General features: G+C 36.7%; 1 protein-coding gene across 3 annotated transcripts in view; it reads left to right on the top strand.

Moving 5' to 3' along the window:
* Positions 1 to 18,022, top strand: part of Chpt1 (choline phosphotransferase 1) — a 32,199-nt gene that overhangs the window by 1,100 nt on the left and 13,077 nt on the right. For all 3 annotated transcript variants that reach the window (XR_013440364.1, XM_078052928.1, XM_013357299.4), the window contains exons 2-3: positions 11,992 to 12,139; positions 12,442 to 12,583. Coding sequence is in view for 2 of the 3 variants with exons in the window: in XM_078052928.1 (XP_077909054.1) it covers positions 11,992 to 12,139; positions 12,442 to 12,583 (290 nt within the window). In the remaining variant the exon portion in view is untranslated. The remainder of the gene's footprint in view (positions 1 to 11,991; positions 12,140 to 12,441; positions 12,584 to 18,022) is intronic.

The raw sequence follows: 18,022 nt of genomic DNA, 5'->3' as shown, positions 1-18,022 counted from the left end.
AGATCTTATTAGCAATAATTATATTGGACCTATGTCTAAAGTAAGAAGAGTAAATAACCCGGGCTTTGGACAACTGTTAACCAGGAGCACATCATAAGCTGAGTGTAGAGGAGATCTAGGGTGGCAGAGTGAAGGGTCACTTTTAGCTAAAGTGCTGGGATAATATTGCATGGCACATTCTTTGACATTGCTTTCCTTTCTTTGTCTTACAAATAGTGAAGTCCCTCCATCACCACTATAGATAGATCTGTGAAAGATTAGTGAGAATTGAGGTTGGATAAGAGAAATACTATGGAAATACCTGCAAGTGTTTTTAAATTTTGTTTGATGGAGCCCATTGGTGTGGCGTATGCCTGTAATGCCAGCTACTAAGGAAGCTGAGCCAGAGAATCTCAAATTCAAAGCCAGCCTGGGCAACTTAGTTGAGACCCTGCCTCAAAATAAAACAAATTTAAAAGGCTGGCACTAAAGTTCAGTGGTAGAGCACTGGGGAGAAAAGTCTGATGGAGCCTTCATTTTAACATGTCTTGCCAGTTGATGGATATGTTTATTATGTGTTTCTTAGTCATTCCCATTATTGTTCATTTCCGAATTGTTAGGGAAAAAGTAAGCTGCTTTAGTATTTGTTCTTTGCTGCTCAATTCTAGAATTTCCCAGAAGCAGGGTATTAGAATGAAAAGATCGCTGAGTTGGAAGTGGAAGACTTGAATTCTCATCTCGCCATGGCACAACAAACCTACAGAATCTGCTTTCCCATGTTGAAAATAAAAAATAATGCCATCATACCAATTTTACAAGGAAGCAGTGAGAGACAAATGATGTATTATATGCAGATAAAGACAAGACCTCATTAACACATTAAAAATATACTGTTTTTAAACAATGTCCTGAAAATGCACATGAAAAATTAGTTTTGATTGGGCGTAGATTTGGCAAAAAACATCTGGACATTAGCCAATATCAAAAACATCTGATATTGGCCAATTAAATTGTGAACTCTTAGATGTTATTATTAATTAAAGAATACTTTGCTAAGCACTTTAATAACAATACACATACAAACAAGTCCAAAAGCTTCTGTTTAGAGGTGGAGGGGATGCCTGATGGGAGAGGTAAATTTATGATATTAATTTTAGGCTCAGAGTAGTTTTTAAAAAGGGCATGAGGTGAAGATCTGAAGCACTTGAATTGAAAAATCAGAGTGACCCCACAAGGGGGCATAAGGATTAACATAATAAGATGAAACTGGAGGACTTTCTGAAATGGGTGTCATTAGATCCTTAACTGGCTTCTAAGTGGCTGAAGCAGGGAGAGGAAACACCCTTTCAGGATCCACATTGCTTGTTTGATAAAAATCCCAGCAGTAGTGTGAAAGAGCATACCAGTTTCTGGCTATTTTGCCTTAAGGTCACAGAATGGGTAAATGAGACAGGACCAGGTAAGATTCAGGTCTAAGCTGGTCTGCCTGCAAAGTTCATATTGTTTTTGCTACACATTATCTCATTTGGAGTTGCTCCTTTTCTCTGTGCATGTGGGAAAACTCCTTATGCCTTATATAATTCAGGTATGTAAAGGGCATTCACATCATTGTTGAATTTGTGTCCTGTGTCAACCCAAAGAAGTTGGTAAGCTTTCCCTTCCTGGCATAGCCTTTCTGCCCTCTCAGTATTTCTTCTCCATTCAGGAAATAACAGTAGTACATCATTTTGTAAGAGAAAATTGAAGCCCAGAGAGGTTAAGTGATTTTAACCTGTCTTGGGACTTGTTTATGGATTCTCAGACTTAAGAATTTTTTTTTTTTAGAGAGAGAGAGAGAGAATTTTTTAAATATTTATTTTTTAGTTATTGGCGGACACAACATCTTTTGTTTGTATGTGGTGCTGAGGATCAAACCCGGGCCGCACGCATGCCAGGCGAGCGCGCTACCGCTTGAGCCACATCCCCAGCCCCCAGACTTAAGAATTTCACAGTACCTAACAGATTGTTTCCAGAAAGGGACAAAGCAATCACATAAGGGTTTTTACTATGGTTTTTAATATGGTTTATCTACCCAAAAAGCCTGCAATACTGTCTACAATAATATGATTTTATATATTTTGTAACTACTATGTTAATTTCTAGGACATGACTAGGGATGAAGAGAAACTGATAGGAAAAAACCTTGTGATTTATATTAAGCATCTACAGTGGTGCTCTGAATTGCTTTTCAAGCTGTCTTTTCTGATAATGGTACTAGGGATTGAACCCATGGGTGCTCTACTGCTAAGCTACATCCCAGGCCTTTATTATTTTGAAACAAGGTTGCTCAGGCTGGCCTCCAAACTTGCTCTCCTCCTGCCTCAGCCTCCTGAGTAGCTGGGATTACAGATGTGCACTACTCCACTGGTACCCAATTGCTACTTATCTTTCAGTGCCCAATTCTAACATTGCCTTCTTATGAAGTTTTTCTTCCTCTCCCAAGTCAAATCAACCACTTATTCCTCTGAACTTCTGCAATAATAACAACAATAATAACTAACATTTACTGGATATTTAATACATGCCAGGCATTATTTTAAACTGCTTTTGTTCTATTATCTCACTGAATCCTCCCAACAACCTGAATAAGGTACTATTAATACTTGTAGTTTATAGGTGAAGAAACTGAAGGGAAATTTACCTCTTCTAGGTGACTTAGCTTTAAGTGAGGACAGAATTCCAATCCAGAAAGCTGTTCTCCTACCTCACAGGCTTTTGTGGATTTTGTGGAAGTTAAAAAACAGAACAGATGTTATATTAGGGTACTGGATACAATTGATGCTGATGATAGACCTGGCCCAGGAGTACTCTTCTGTGGAACTTCTGCATTTTATTTTGATGCTGTGTGTTCTTACTGAGCAGGAAAACCCATCAGCTTTCAAGTTTAGACAGAAATTGCTCATTTGTATAATCTCCATAGCACAGTGCCTTGCATAAAGCAAATTCTTATTGGGTATTTATTAAATTATTGGCTGCATGAATGAAATAACAATGTACTCTTGAGAGATGATGTCTTTCAACTTTTGTTTAGTTTTAGCTGATCTTGGATTAAAAATGCTTATCAATTGTTTGGCCTGAGTAATTTTAAGAAGTAAGCAAGTATTAGGATGAATGGAGAAAACAAGAACTGCATCATCTCCTTCCCTCATGAGGCAGATCTGTTTGAACTCCACTCTAAGTATGTAGCCCCTGACCCCATTCCTTGGTTTTCTTATCCAAAAGTAGAATTATAGGTTCTTAGAGTTTGAAAGAACCTGAGAGTTTATTTGATGCAATTTCTACATTTATACATGTGATAACTCAGTGATTCAAATCTAGTTTTTCTAGCTGTAATGTAGTAGCATTCTCCACTACAAAACACACCATACATTCATTTTTGATTAGTTTAAACCTTTGATTTCATTATCTTTTACTTATTGGATTAAATTTTTTGCCCTGCCTTGTTCATCTGTCCCATAAATCCACGCCAGTATCTCTTTTAAGAGTATGTTGAGGCTGATCTTGAATTAAAAATGCTTATCAATAAATGATGCTTGATAAATTAAAGTGCCTAGCTTGGGCCAGGTCAGAGGGCATTGACCAATTCTTATGTTTGTGATGACAGAGTTGAACCAAAAGGTAAAAATACCTGGGGAAGTAGCAGGATGTTAAGAAATAGTTCACACCTGTTTAAATAACTGAGATTATAGCTGCCTTTGTACTGTATAGTAAAGAGTTATTTGTTGGGGTCAGGGGAATGATAGGAAAAAAAGGCAATAACCTGCATATTCTTACTCAGATGTTTTACTAACAGGTTTGGTTTCTTTGAATTCTGGTACATTTCCTTTTTAATCACCTTCTTCTCCACCTCCCCCCCACTTTTTAACAACAGTTCATTAATTTATCAAGCATCATTTATTAAGGCAGAAGACTTGTGAGGGAGTAACCTCTTTTATTAAAACAAAATATAAACTCCTGACTTTCAGAAGATGAAAGTTCTAGAAACAGGACAGAGTCTAGGATGAGGTAAGTCCAGACCTCTCTATATAAGGAGGCACTTGAGGACCTGGGAACAGATGCCCCTTTGATTCTGCAGCTGAGGTGCCTCCTCACCTTTCCCCAGTCCAGCCCTGTCTAGAAGGAACCCCTTAGTTTTCCTTTGTGGTTTGTTCTTTTAACTCCTATGGCTTCACTGTACTGAATTCCCAAAGCATAAACTGTTTCTCCTTTAAAATTCTGGGTCAAGTGTTGAAAAAACATGGCATTGTGGTATAGAGAAAGAACATTAAAACCCTACTTACTCCTGGGGCATTTGACTAGGGCCACAAGGATTGGACCACCTGGATTTTGTGACTTAGGGCACCTGATACAATTGATGTTGATATAGGTGAGGCCCAAGAGTTCTTTTTATCTCTTGTCCTTCCTATTACCCTTAACATAGTGAGAGGCAGGCATTTTCAAGGAGGACTCTAGCAAGTACTAAAGGAAGAGGAAAATTTGGAACTAGTCACAGAAATGATAAAAAGAAAGAAGACCACCTTGCGAAGTTGGATTTCTTCAGTCATGAGAAAACTGTCCTCAAAGTGCTGGTTTAATTGCATTCATGAGTGATGCTTGATTTCCCTGGCCCTAACCTATAACCTGCCTTATTTCCTAAAAATGAGTGTGTTCTCAAATGTTGGCACTTAAATTGAACTGAATTGAGGCCAGAAGGCCAGGATGAAACCAGTAAGCCCCTGGAGCCATCCTGTTTGGCTTGACAGAGAATGGTTTTCCCTTTCCTGACCACTAACCTGCTCTGGATCTCTGCCAAGCCAGTGATGAGAACTCTCTGTAAATAGGGAAGCACCTCACCCCGTATCACAGGCTCCTAATATGAATGTTACACAAATAGAAGCAATCAGTCGGGGCTGGGGATATAACTCAGTTGGTAGATTGCTTACCTTGTATGCACGTAGCCCTGAGTTCAGTCCCCAGCACCACACACACACACACACACACACACATAAAAAAAAAAAATCATGGGAGGCACTAAGCAACTCAGTGAGACCCTGTCTCTAAATAAAATACAAAATAAGGCTGGAGATGTGGCTTAATGGTCAGGTGCCCCGAGCCCAATCCCCAGTACCTCCCCCCACCTCAAAAGAAAAGTTAGAATCAATCAGTCATTTCTAATTGTGTTTTTCCAGAGTGAAGGTAGTAGTTCCTTAGAGGCACCATGAGTTCTCCTAAAAATCATAGAATCACCTGATTGGGGACAAAGTCCACCTTTAACAGCATCACAGCATTACCTTTTCTCACATATGCACAGCCTGTCTCCTAACCTTTTTTCCTCTCCACCTCTTAGAAATTTAGTTTCTCTTTTCATGGAAAAGGAAAGTCAATCGATGCTTGGATAACTTTGAAATTTTACCAGCTGGCCTAATAATGGGTTTTGTTAATCCCTTTTGCATATGTGTCCACTTACCCAAGGAATTTAAATCAAAAGAGGTGTTTTTGTTTTTAGTATAAAAATTTAGATCATAGACAATGTATGATGTAGTGTTTTCTAAATTTTGGGTGGGGGGAGCTGGGGAGGTGGCTCAAGCGGTAGTGCGCTCGCCTGGCATGCGTGCGGCCCGGGTTCGATCCTCAGCACCACATACAAACAAAGATGTTGTGTCCACCGAAAACTAAAAAATAAATATTAAAAATTCTCTCTCTCTCTCTCTCTCTCTCTCTCTCTCTCTAAAAAAAAAATTTTTTTTGGTGGGTGGGGAAGATTTTTGCTTTTATATATTACCCATAATAGATTTTATTTACTAATTTTCCCTACGTCAACTTTAAACCAACCAATTTTAAAAACTCACACTCTAATCATAAAATCACAGATATAATATGCTAGCTATTTTCAAAATACCTTAAAAATTTCCAGAATATGCAAATTAAACATATAAATACATTAAATATATAAATATATATATTAAGAAAAATAGTTGATGCTCAAATCACCTAAAATTATCTGATAGAGTATCAGTAATATCAATAACAATGATTAACATTAACCGAGCTCTTACAAGCACTTTACATTTTAATTTAATTTTCACAACGAGATAGGAATAGTGCCTATTCCTACTTTTCACATGGGGAGACTTGAAAAATAACTCATTCAATTCAGCCATAAGGATCTGGATACAAATAGAATCCAGAATCCACACTCCTAACCATTCTGTAAGAAAACCCTGGGCCTATATTTTTCTCTTGAAAACTATTTCTGTGTTACCTGATGGAGAAAAGTTGGATGAAAGATTGATTTTTAGCATCTAGGTACTGAGCTCTTGAAGTATGTATATCAGATTTTAAAAACAGAATATTTGCTCAGCCCAGTGAAAGGATTCTATTCTAATATGAAATGAGCAAAACACAAATGAGATTGCATAAATCTAAAGTGGAAATGCATATGATTGGTGCCATATGCAATCTGTACGGCTTCGTGGCCCTCATTCTTAGGAACTCATTTTCTCCTGTAATTCCTCTTCTTTGGCTTCTAAATTTTCTCCAGCAGCTACTCTGATGCAGTGGGGTGCCCCTTTTTGCCAGTCTCACTGCCCAGTGACTCTCACTCACCTGGACATCTGGATATGTGTACTTACCACTCACTGTGGTCATCTTCTCAATGTTTGCCTTGTGCCTTCTGCTGTAGAAGGCCGTGTGATTCACTGTCATCCTCCCACCTGTCTGACTGACCACTTGAGAGACTACGTTCATGGGTTACACTTCTCTCTCTTTAAAATAATCCTTACTGTGTATTGACTAAAAGACCATGTGCCATTATGAAGCCTAATCATTTGAGCATTTAGGGATTCATTTCTTTCTCAACTGAAGTTCCACTGAGAGGTCCATTCTCCCAGGAAGTCCTGTCTATTTAATATATCCCTGTTTTTCTCACTTTAATGGGTTTCTGCTTTCCTACTCTCTGGAACAGGACGAAAAGTGCCCCAGAAAGAGGCCAGAGTGCTTGTAACCCAGAGAATGGGTCTTCTATTTAATGTTCTTTCAGAACCTATCAGGTAATGCACCAGTCAGATAACTTTAAATATTGAGACCAGCTTAGGACTTTTCTTGGATCCTAGAGGTACCTTTCTAAGTCTCATATTTCTGATCAAGGAACTTGAGTCCAGTTTTCTCTTGGACTCTGACAGACTAGCACCTGAGTATTTGTGAGGTTTCTTTCTTAATGGGACTCAGTAATACTTAAATTACTAATCTACCTCTGCTGGCTTTCTCTGTAACTAGAATTAGTTTTCACCTAGATATATTTGAATGTTGAAGTATCTTTGAGTTTATACTAATCACATAGAAATGTTTCCATTATTTCACTTCTATAGGAGTCCCTTCTACAAACAGAATAAAAAAAGGAAAATACGAAATAAAACCTATTTTCTTACAGAAATTTTTGAATTTACAGTTGAGCAGTGGTAGAATACATTTCATATGCTGTATGTTAAAAACACCATGTCTTTCCTGTATTATTTATTATAATGAATTAAAGTAATTATTATCAAATCATCGTTTACAGTCAAAAGAAGAAAAGGAATTATTGTTTTAAGAAGAACGAAATAGAATATTGTTATGATTTAATTTCCAGTTATTAGTAGCTAAGTTGATATCATAAGGTAATTGTCTTTGATCATAAGATGGAGAGTATCTTATATTTTTAAAAATATTTATTTAGCTGTAGATGAATACACAGTATCTTTATTTATTTTTATGTGATGCTGAGGATCAAACCCAGTGCCTCACACATGCAAGGCAAGTGCTTTACTACTGAGCTACAACCCCAGCCCCTTATATTTTATTACCACAGTTCAAGGCCAAAGATCTGGCCCTGGGGCTGCCAACAAATCAGTTATAGGCATGAGTCATCCAAACCAAACCAAAAAGTTATGGTAGAAAGCAGGAAAGAAACTTTAATCAGTATGGCCATAACGGGAAGACAAGGGAATGGGTATTACCTGCTATGTCTTCAGGATACTGACATGAACTCCCAAATATATAGGCAAGGGGGACCAGAAATATACATAGTCAAGCAGCCTTGGTCAAACTGTGGTCTGGTAGATTATCTCAGGATTGGTTGGGCAGGGATTTATCCAGGAGATAAGAAAGTTGCTATTCCCTATGGGAATAATTTCAACTCATCACAAAATGTTTATCAATTACATTAGTTGTTTCCAGAATCTGGGATCACTTGGCAAAAGAGACAGATGGAAAATGGAGGCAGAAATGCCAATTTTTTTTTTTTTTTTACATTTGCAGGCCCAAGTGAAATCAGTGCTTTTTAGCAAAAGCAGCCTCTAAGTCTTTTAATACTTTTAAATGATTATGAAAATAGAAATTAAGAGTTTGAGATTGGAAGGCTTGATTCTGTAGGAGTTTTCATTTGTTTCCACTCATTTTAATTATAGATTCAAAGATCGTAATCAACTATTATAACTATTATTTAAGAAGTTATTATCAGAATCAAATATCCAGACTGCCCAATTCTCTAAGTGACCAACATTTGGGAGATAGGATTTGAGAAGGAATCAGGCTTATTCAAAGCAGGCCTGAAGAGGATGGAGGGTTATCTCCTCAAAGCTCTATCTTGTACCTGCATACCCATGTTTACAGTGGCACTATTCACAACAGCCAAGTTATGAAATCAGCCTAGATGTTCATCAGCAGATGAATGGATAAAGCAAAAGTGGTGTATACACACAGTAGAGTAGTATTCAGTCATAAAGAAGAATAAAATCATGTCATCTGCAGGAAAATGGATGGGACTGAAGATCATCTTGTTAAGTGAAATAGCCAGACTCAGAAAAATAAGAAATACGGGCTGGGGTTGTGGCTCAGTGGTACAGCACTTGCCTCACATGTGTGAGGCACCGGGTTCTATTCTCAGCACCATTTATAAATAAATAAAACAAAGGTCCATTGACAACTAAAAAAAAAATTTAAAAAAGGGAATAATATCATTAAAGGAGAAAGATAAGTAATACATGTTTTCTCTCATGTGAACTCTCGGGGGGGGGGAAATGACATGAAAATAGAAGGACGACAATTTAGGGAAGGGGACCAGGGAAAAGGGAATAAGAGAGGGGAATAAAGAAGATGGATACAATCAAGGCATGTTATATGCATGTATGGAAGTGTCACAAGGAAATCTATTAGTATGTGCTAATAGGTATTTTTTTTAAGCTCTCTATTTTTTTTTTTTGGTGGGGGTTGGAGTTTTTGTTGTTATTATTGTTTTGTTTTTGTGGTACTGGGGATTGAACCCAGTGAGTCTACCACTGAGTTATATCCCTACCACTTTTGTGTGTGTTTGTGTGGTGCTGGGGATTGAACCCAGGGCCTTGTGCATACAAGGCAAGAACAAATTGAGCTAAATCCCCAGCCCCTACCACTTTTGTATTTTATTCTGAGACAAGGTCTTACTAAATTGCCCAGTCCTCCCACCTCAGCATCTCCAGTATTGGGATTACAGGTGTGTGCCACCATGCCAGGCACAAAGGGCTTTCTTGGGAGGGGAGAAGGTGATATAGTGAGCAGAAGGCTCCACCCTGGTCAGGGTCCTCATCAATCATGGATGTGTTTCCCTTTTTCTTCTCTAGGTGAACATTGCAATGGACTTTACCCTCCTGTCACGAGTTACTAAGACCTAGGAATGACTGCTCCTCTGCAAAAGGGCCAAAGGGAGGGGGGCCAAAGGGAGATGGAGCAAAGGACAGTTTCAAAGAAATCCCTGTAACAGAGATGGCGGGCTATGGTTGTGAAACAATGTAATGACTTCCTTGGTCTTTGCTTCTTAACCAAAGAAGATAATTTCAAAGCTTTGCATTTTTATCTTATGCTGCCACCTGTGAAAACATTTACATCTACAGAAACAGCCAGGCATGCCCCCAGAGCTCCAGAGGCTGGGGCAGGAAGATCACAAGTTCAAAGCCAGCCTCAGCAACCTAATGAGACTCTGTCTCTAAGTAAAAAATAAAGAGGGCTGTGAATGTGGCTCAGTGGTTAAGCACCCCTGGTTTCAGTCCCTGTTACAAATAAATACATAAATAAAAAATAAATTAATAAATAAATCTAAGGAAACTACACCATAGAAAAAGTGGATTGCTATAAGTCACGAACACCATTGTTTTGCAGTTTTTTACACTTGTATGCTTGAGATGCCAATGGTGTCATAAGCAAGCTTGGTAAAATAGAAAGACTGGTTTAATTGAAAAATTAAAGTGGGGCTGGGGTTGTGGCTCAGCGATAGAGCACTTGCCTATCATGCGTGAGGCCCTGGGTTCAATTCTCAGCACCACATATAAATAAATAAATTGAATAAAGGTATTGTGTTAATGACAACTAAGAAATATTAAAGAAAAAAAAAGAAAAATTAAAGTGGCAGAGATAATAGGTGGGACAGGACTATAATTCCAGAGACTGGGGGAGGCTGAGGCAAGAGGATCATGAGTTCAAGGCCAGCCTGGTGGGCAGCTTAGCAAAACCCTGTCCCAAAATCAAAAATAAAAGGGATATAGCTCAATGGTAGAGCACTCTTGGGTTCAATCCCCAGTACAAAAATAAATAAGTAAATAAAGTGGCATAGATAGGAATAGAGTGACTGGAAATGGGTATGTTGGTGGTTTTTGATTTCTTCCTAGGACAAGTGTAGATGGAGGCAGTCCTTGAAGGAGGGCATACGTGAGGACTTTGCCAAATTGGGTGAGAATGTTTAGGAAGGGAAGAGCCATGAGACAAATCAAGGACATGAGGACTTTGTGGCTGGAAAGGAGCTGGAATATGCAGTTGGGTAACTTGAGAGTCAGGCTGAGCTTAAGCTCCTGACAATGGGTCAAGAACTGTGGTCATCCCTCATGTTTGACTTCTCCATTTGGGAAGCCCTGACCTGCGTGCTCCAACTACACATGAAGACTGCCATTTCAGTCTGTTAACTTGGGGGGATTTGTTAAGGTTTATTCTATGCCAGTCACTGTGGTAGGGAGCTGGGGAGGTAGCAGTGGGGGAGAAAGCTAGTCCCTGCCCTCACGGCTTCCTTCAGTTTAGACCTAGCAAATTTCATTTGAAATGAAGAGAAAGAAGAGGAAAGAGAGAAGGAGTTTTGTAGTTTTGGCTGGAGGGAGTTTTGTTTGTAGAGGGCAAGCTGAAGTTCTAGTGCAGTTTCTGTTTGTGGAGGTTCCACTTGAGTCTTTTCTTCTCTTGTTATAATTTTCATGTAGCCGCCCTCAACTTTTGTCTTTCTCTGTGTAGCTTCCCCCTCTGTTACTGTGCTTCACAAATCCTAGCTGCCTTGACCTCATGAACTCTGATATGCTTTTCCTCCACAGCCAGCTTATGGGGCTCTTTTTAGGTCCCCATTCCTGAGCTGAGACCTGGAAACTGCCTCTGGGCAGTAAACTGGAGCAATCATAGGGATGCATCTCATTGTTTCTCTTTTCTCAGGGATCTCGATTGCCTGCAATGTCTGAGAATTGTTGTTTCATGTATTTTATTACCTTTCTAGTTATATAAAGTGAGAGGGTAAATTCAGTCCTTGATGCTCCATCACAAATGGATGCCAATGTCTACAGTTTACCTTTGAGGTCTTATTTCACAGCAAATGCTTCCTGAGTAAGTTCATATCTGTGCCATATATGAATAGTATTGTATTAAAAGAGCCATGGACTAGGAATAAGATCCAGTTTCTTTCACTTGATTGCTATTTAAATTTGTGTTTCTTACAAACAATATGGTGCTTCCATGGTTCTCAACTCAAATGACGTAATTAATTTGATGTCTCAATTTATTTTCATCTATAGAGGGAGAGTTTGAACTGTCTTTATAGCATATGGACATGATATAAAATGTGCACACAACAAAGTATGTCATTTGGCTTAGTTTGAGCTATTTTCAAACGGAAGCTAGTATGTTATCTCTGAACAGTCTTTATTATTTGTCTTTATTACTTACATGTATTTTTAGGCACCATACTGGACATACCTTTCATGTGCCCTGGGACTCTTTATCTACCAGTCACTGGATGCTATTGATGGAAAACAAGCCAGAAGAACAAATTCTTGTTCTCCTTTAGGGGAACTTTTTGACCATGGGTGTGACTCTCTTTCCACAGGTAAATTACCATTTTCTTCCCCACCCTCTCTCTGTAGTTTTGTTTTAACACTGATAGCTTAAAAACCAAAATGAACCAAGTTGTTTGCTCATTTTTTTTTTTTTTTTTTGCAGAGGTGTACATTTGGGAGCAATTTGCATAATTTGTTTAAAAAGGATGTTCAAAAATTCATTTTGTTAAATAGACCTTATTTTAATGCCAGAATTATGTCCTCTGAAACTCTGCATTTCAAAATAGCACAGGGAAATTATTTCATTGATGATTTTTAAATTCGTAATGGTCTTTAAACTTTGTTCTTTCAGTATTTATGACAATTGGAGCTTCGATTGCTGCTCGCTTAGGAACTCATCCTGACTGGTTGTTTTTCTGCTCTTTTATTGGGATGTTCATATTTTATTGTGCTCATTGGCAGACCTACGTTTCGGGCATATTGAGATTTGGAAAGTAAGTATGTGTTTTCAAGTTTAAAAATGTAAACAAATTAATTTTCACAATCTGATATGGCATTTTTTCATGATAAAGGGGATGAAGCTTCATTCAGTAATTTAAATTCTTTTAAATTTATTAGAGTTTTCCATGCATGCTACATCTTCTAAGTCCTGTAGGTGTTCTGCATGTTACAGATATGTTATTTGACAATAGTTTTATTTTCTTCCCCCATTCTTGAGCTTCCTCACTAGCCCAACTTTACTATAGACAGGGAAAAAAGAAAAATAAGGGGTCCAAATAACATAGAAAAAGAATTCATAGTATTTAAATAAAAAGCATTTGACCCTTATAATAAGTGACAAGTGATGTGGAGCCTAAGATACTCATTGGTCAAATCATCATGTGCCCCAAAACGGAACCCCCTTGACAACCATCAACAATAACAGGTAATTGTGAGACTCTCAGCTGTGGACACAGTTGGTGAAATGATCTACAAGTGCCCTGTAAATGCTGGAGCCTTGTACCAGATGCTATCTATGCCTCTGGTGCCTCTTTCTCAGACACCAGGAAATAGTGCACAAAGCAGAAATGCTGTTCTGTATTCTTGCTTCCCCATGTAGCTCCCCCTCCACTTGGTCCTTGAAGACCTTCCTGCTGTTTGCTCACTCTCAGTTTACCTTCCTATGTCTACTGATTCTTTTTAGCCCCATTTTCTTGCTGCATAGGAAAATCAGTAGCTCTAAAAAAAAAAAAAGAAAAAACAAAACTAAACTCCTGATATAATGAGAAAAACTCAAAAGTATAGACCATTTTGGAGCAGTAAGGCTTCAGGCAACTTTTCATATTAATCCCAAATTTTGGAATAATTGCAACTACCACCTACTAAGCACTTGCTTGCTTTAGGCACTGTACTAAGTGTTTTTCATACATTGTGTCTTTTATTCCTAACATTAATCCTGGAAAATGGATGTTATCTCCACTGTACAAATATACTACCAATAAATGATAGAACCAAGACTACAACTCAAGTCTTTGACTTCATGCTCTTAATAACTGCTGTCCAGAACTATGAGTCTAGCAATGTATTACATGTCATGGAAAGATAGAAAATACATGACAGATAGAGGCCCTCTTTTAGGAACTATGTGGGACATTTCGTTAGAGATAATACTTCTGTGACAATGATAACAGTCCAGATCAAATGTGAAAAGACTTACTTTAGGTTTCCAGAATCACTGAAGAAATCCTAAATAAGAAGAAGGTAACTATAGGCTGAACTAGTTTAAGAGAGTTTTAATAGAAAATGTGAAAATTAGTTCTTTACATACCAGTCAAGACCCATGGATCAGAAAGTATCAGTAAACATTCAAGGTAACTGTGTAAAACTAAGAATCTGTACCTAGTTATAGATTAAGATATGGTAAAATAGAAAAGCACCTTTTCAAAATCAAGTGCATTTTAGTTAATTTACTATGGTAAACTGGAGTAATATAATGCAGTGTTCTGGATAATTATTATTAATGACTAAAAGTAAAACTTTTTTATTATTTGCTTCATTAAAATTATTTCTGGGATGAATTAGTTCACATTTCTGGCCTCACTGTAAATTTTACTCCCAATTACTATTGATTGAGAATCTTGAACTGGAAATACAAAGATGAGTCACCTGTTACAAGAATATGCCAGACACACTGAGGAAGAGCATTCTACTCAGAAGCATCAGGAAAGTACTTAGAATATTAGAGAAATGGCTAGTGAATGATTACCAATCTTGGAGGAAGTAAAGGAGATCCTTCAGGGTCTCAGGGTCAGCCATTTAAATATTAACCCTTTTTCAGCTATGTACTTTTTTTTTTGCCTTACCAAAGTAAAAATACTATGGAGAACTGAATTGGATAGGTTGAGGTTCCTGCTTAATACTACAAGAAGGACTATAAACATACCTTATGGAAGTATGTAGACTGACCTCATGTCAGTTGTCCCTGCTAGGATGGATTTCCTGAATATCTGTCATTTTTAACATAATTTTTATAGTATATATGGTATTTGAAAATAGATATATAAAACCAAGATGAACACTATCAGAATATACTTCAGAAATTTATTTCATGAATACATTCTTGGTTTAAGCCTGTTTTCTGTGATTTTCTGTTTCTTAAAAGACCTAAGAAAAAACATACCAAATCAGCTTGTTTTGTTGAGCTGAAAAATGTAAGGTTTTACTAACATTGCTATATTTTTTGCTATATCATTTTTTCCAATTTTCATACCCCTTTATGCACTTTATTAGTAGTCTACTTTAGTATAATAGTTGAAAATAGAGGCTCTTGAGTCAGATTGAGTAGAATCAAATTCTGGCCCCTACCTACTAGTTAATTTATCAGAAATATATTAGTTTCATTTTTTTTCAATTTCTTTGGTATGTTTATTTCCTCAGGAGTGACATTAAAAACTAACCTTTCCTAAAAGAAAAACATATGTATTAATCAGTGAGATAGTAACTGATGTCAAATGAAAAGAAGCATAGGGAAGTTGAATAAAACAGATTTGAGGATGGGAGGTTAATATAATTTATTGAGTGGTTTTATTGAATACTGGAGCAATGAATTTGAATAAATATTTTATCAAATATTGATTGAGCATCCATTCTAGGCCCTTTCCTAGGTGTCATAATAAGAAGAACAAACAAAACAGACAAAATCACTGATCTCATGCAGCTTACTTTCTAATCTTGGAGACCTAACAGTAAAATATGCTAAACAAATAAATACTGCAAATAGTAAATTGGGTGGTGATAAGTGGTATGTGTCAAGAACTGTAAGGGGTCTGATATTTTACCTACTTATAAGCTCCAAGAAAGCCTGTTAATGTTTTATGAATGCCTGCAGAAGATACAAAGTCCTGGGTCAGAGGCAGAGGACAACATTATCTGGGCAAAAACAACAGACAGAGGTTCCTGTTGTGCCATTTCCATGCCTTACCCTCTCCCATAGTCTTGTGGGGACCTAGATGAATGCCTGCACCTGTAGTAGGTTCCATAAAGAGAGAACTTTGAGGATCTGTTTAGTTTTATAGCAAGCAAAAGCAAACCTGTTTATTGAATGTGTAACCTCATCTTTCAGGGTTGCTCACAACATTCACAACCCTGGAAAATGACCCCAGTTGAGTGTTGTCATAAAAAGTTATTGTTCAGACATAAGCTTGCATTCTTGGCACATATGCAGGGCCACGAAAGGGTATTCTGGGTCCATGGCAGAAAGCCTCTCATAATTGTGGGAAGAAAAAAAATAAGGAAGGAAGAGCAACTATTTAAACACTTCTTTTTTCCTTATGAATATAAAACACTGTCCTGTATTGTTCCACAGAATAGAAGTACTACCTATTTTACTTGGATGTTAATTGTTAGGTTGACCTCTTAAAAATGTGTAATTTCACTACAAATATGAACTTATTACCTTGAATCAGATCATTAAAGCCATAATACATTAGTAACTACTTTAACTCTAATTTTAAACTTTTACCTTAGTTTATGTAGTTATAAATATAAGTTTATCAATGGTATATTAGATTTTCTTTAGCACAGTTAGCAGAAAAATTTACAGTTAAAATCTGTTCCAGGTCTAATGTTTGCCATATAAGATAGAGTATATCTTATTTATTATAACATGCTTGTTCCCATGTAGAATCTTATGTAACTCAGTAAAGCAGGGTTTAAAATTTAATTTTTAAAACTAAATCAAGCATTTTAAGTTCAAGTCCAGTGTTAACTTGTATTATGTGGTACTTTTAAAAAAATCAACATGTGAATATTTAGATTCAATGTTAATTTTTTCCTTTCTTTCAAAACCTTTCTATCAGATCTGTTTCTAAGACCATGTTTGGGAGGAAAGACTCCTCATCCCCATCCAACCTAGAATTACAATATACAATTTTAAAAAAAGCAGACTTATAAAATATAATCCCAAATATTTTATTTGATTCAACACACAAAATATTACTGTTAAGTTACCGAAACTTTTTCTACTGCTTACTCTCAATTCTGTAACGCTCTCATTGTGGACTCGTAAGAAATTCTGTACTACTTTGAATAGCACTATTGTAGATTGTCCTCAGTGTTAACAACCTGGGGACTTATAGGTATTATGCCATCATATCCCCAATATCTATTTTTCTGGCATTTTAAGACTTTTGAACAGATTCTTAACCCATTAATTAATTCTCTAAGCCTATGAGTTGTTATATAGAATAGTCTTTGTATAATGTGTCCTTCAAACTCCAATTGTTTCTTCGTAGTTCAAAACTTGAGGATTGGTGAGTGATTCCACCCTTATAATCCCATAAACTTTGTTATTTACTAGATCTCAATGTTATCTTTTCAGCTTTCTTTTTTTCTAGACTTAACAGGCACAGAAGTAGGATGAATATATGAGCTTAATTTAACATCTATGTTATTGAATGTTGTATATGTGCAACCAGCCATATTCCTAGCTCAGTTCTCATGTGTGTCATTTACTTTCATTCTAAAGAAAGCTCATCCCATAATCCCTATCTGCTTTCTAGTTGCTTCTGGTCACTAGTCATAGCCCATGAAAATTATGGACAATGATATTATTCTTTGTTATTACTGAAATGAGTGCAATACTGATAATAGTCCTAAGTGCAGTATGATGAGAGTTGGCTCTGAAGTCATGTTCTTAAGCAATATTCAGCTATTCTTTAAAAACCAGATATAATTTATACTTTGCAAGATACATAATAGATGCTAAATAAATCAGTACTCTCCCTCCTTTTTCTTCAGAAAGAACCCTACATAATATTATTATATTTACCTTTACAATTTGACTCTCCTCCAGGCAGCCTGGAGGTCTTGGTTTGCCTGCTACTGATCTTATAAATACTGAATGTTATTATTATATTTTCCTTTTATTTGTATGTTAAGATTCAGTTCATTTTTCCTTCTAACTGACCAAAATAACTCAGTCAAGAAATCTTTTCTTCCATATCTAGTTTTATCAAATCCCTACATTTCTTGTATTTGCAGAACATTAAATATTCCTCTAGCATTAAAGACTCTGGGATATATAGTAGAGTCTTAAAGCAGAGACATAAAGCAGGTAGACAGATTAAAAAAAAGTCTAGAGCTCAGAAAAAAAATTGAAGATTTATAGTTGGTAGTTTTAAATTTAGGTTAAATTATTCAGAGAATATGAAATTGCAGATGGAATTTAGTAAACACCTCTACATTTAAAATGTAGAGGAATAGGAAGTCTAGGAAAGAGCCAGGGTAGAACTCTAGAGAGGAAAAAAAAATCAGGAGAGTACATGGAATAAATAGAAACATAGTAAAACAGTTCAAGAAAGAGGAATGATCCACATTTTAAATTTTGCAAAGAAGTTATATAAGATGATTACTGAAATATATCCACTAGATTTGGTAAATCAAATCACTGTTTA

The sequence above is a fragment of the Ictidomys tridecemlineatus genome, chromosome 6 (genome assembly GCF_052094955.1).
Source record: "Ictidomys tridecemlineatus isolate mIctTri1 chromosome 6, mIctTri1.hap1, whole genome shotgun sequence".
In the NCBI taxonomy this organism is placed as follows: domain Eukaryota; kingdom Metazoa; phylum Chordata; class Mammalia; order Rodentia; family Sciuridae; genus Ictidomys; species Ictidomys tridecemlineatus.
This window is presented reverse-complemented; position numbering and strand designations above follow the sequence as displayed.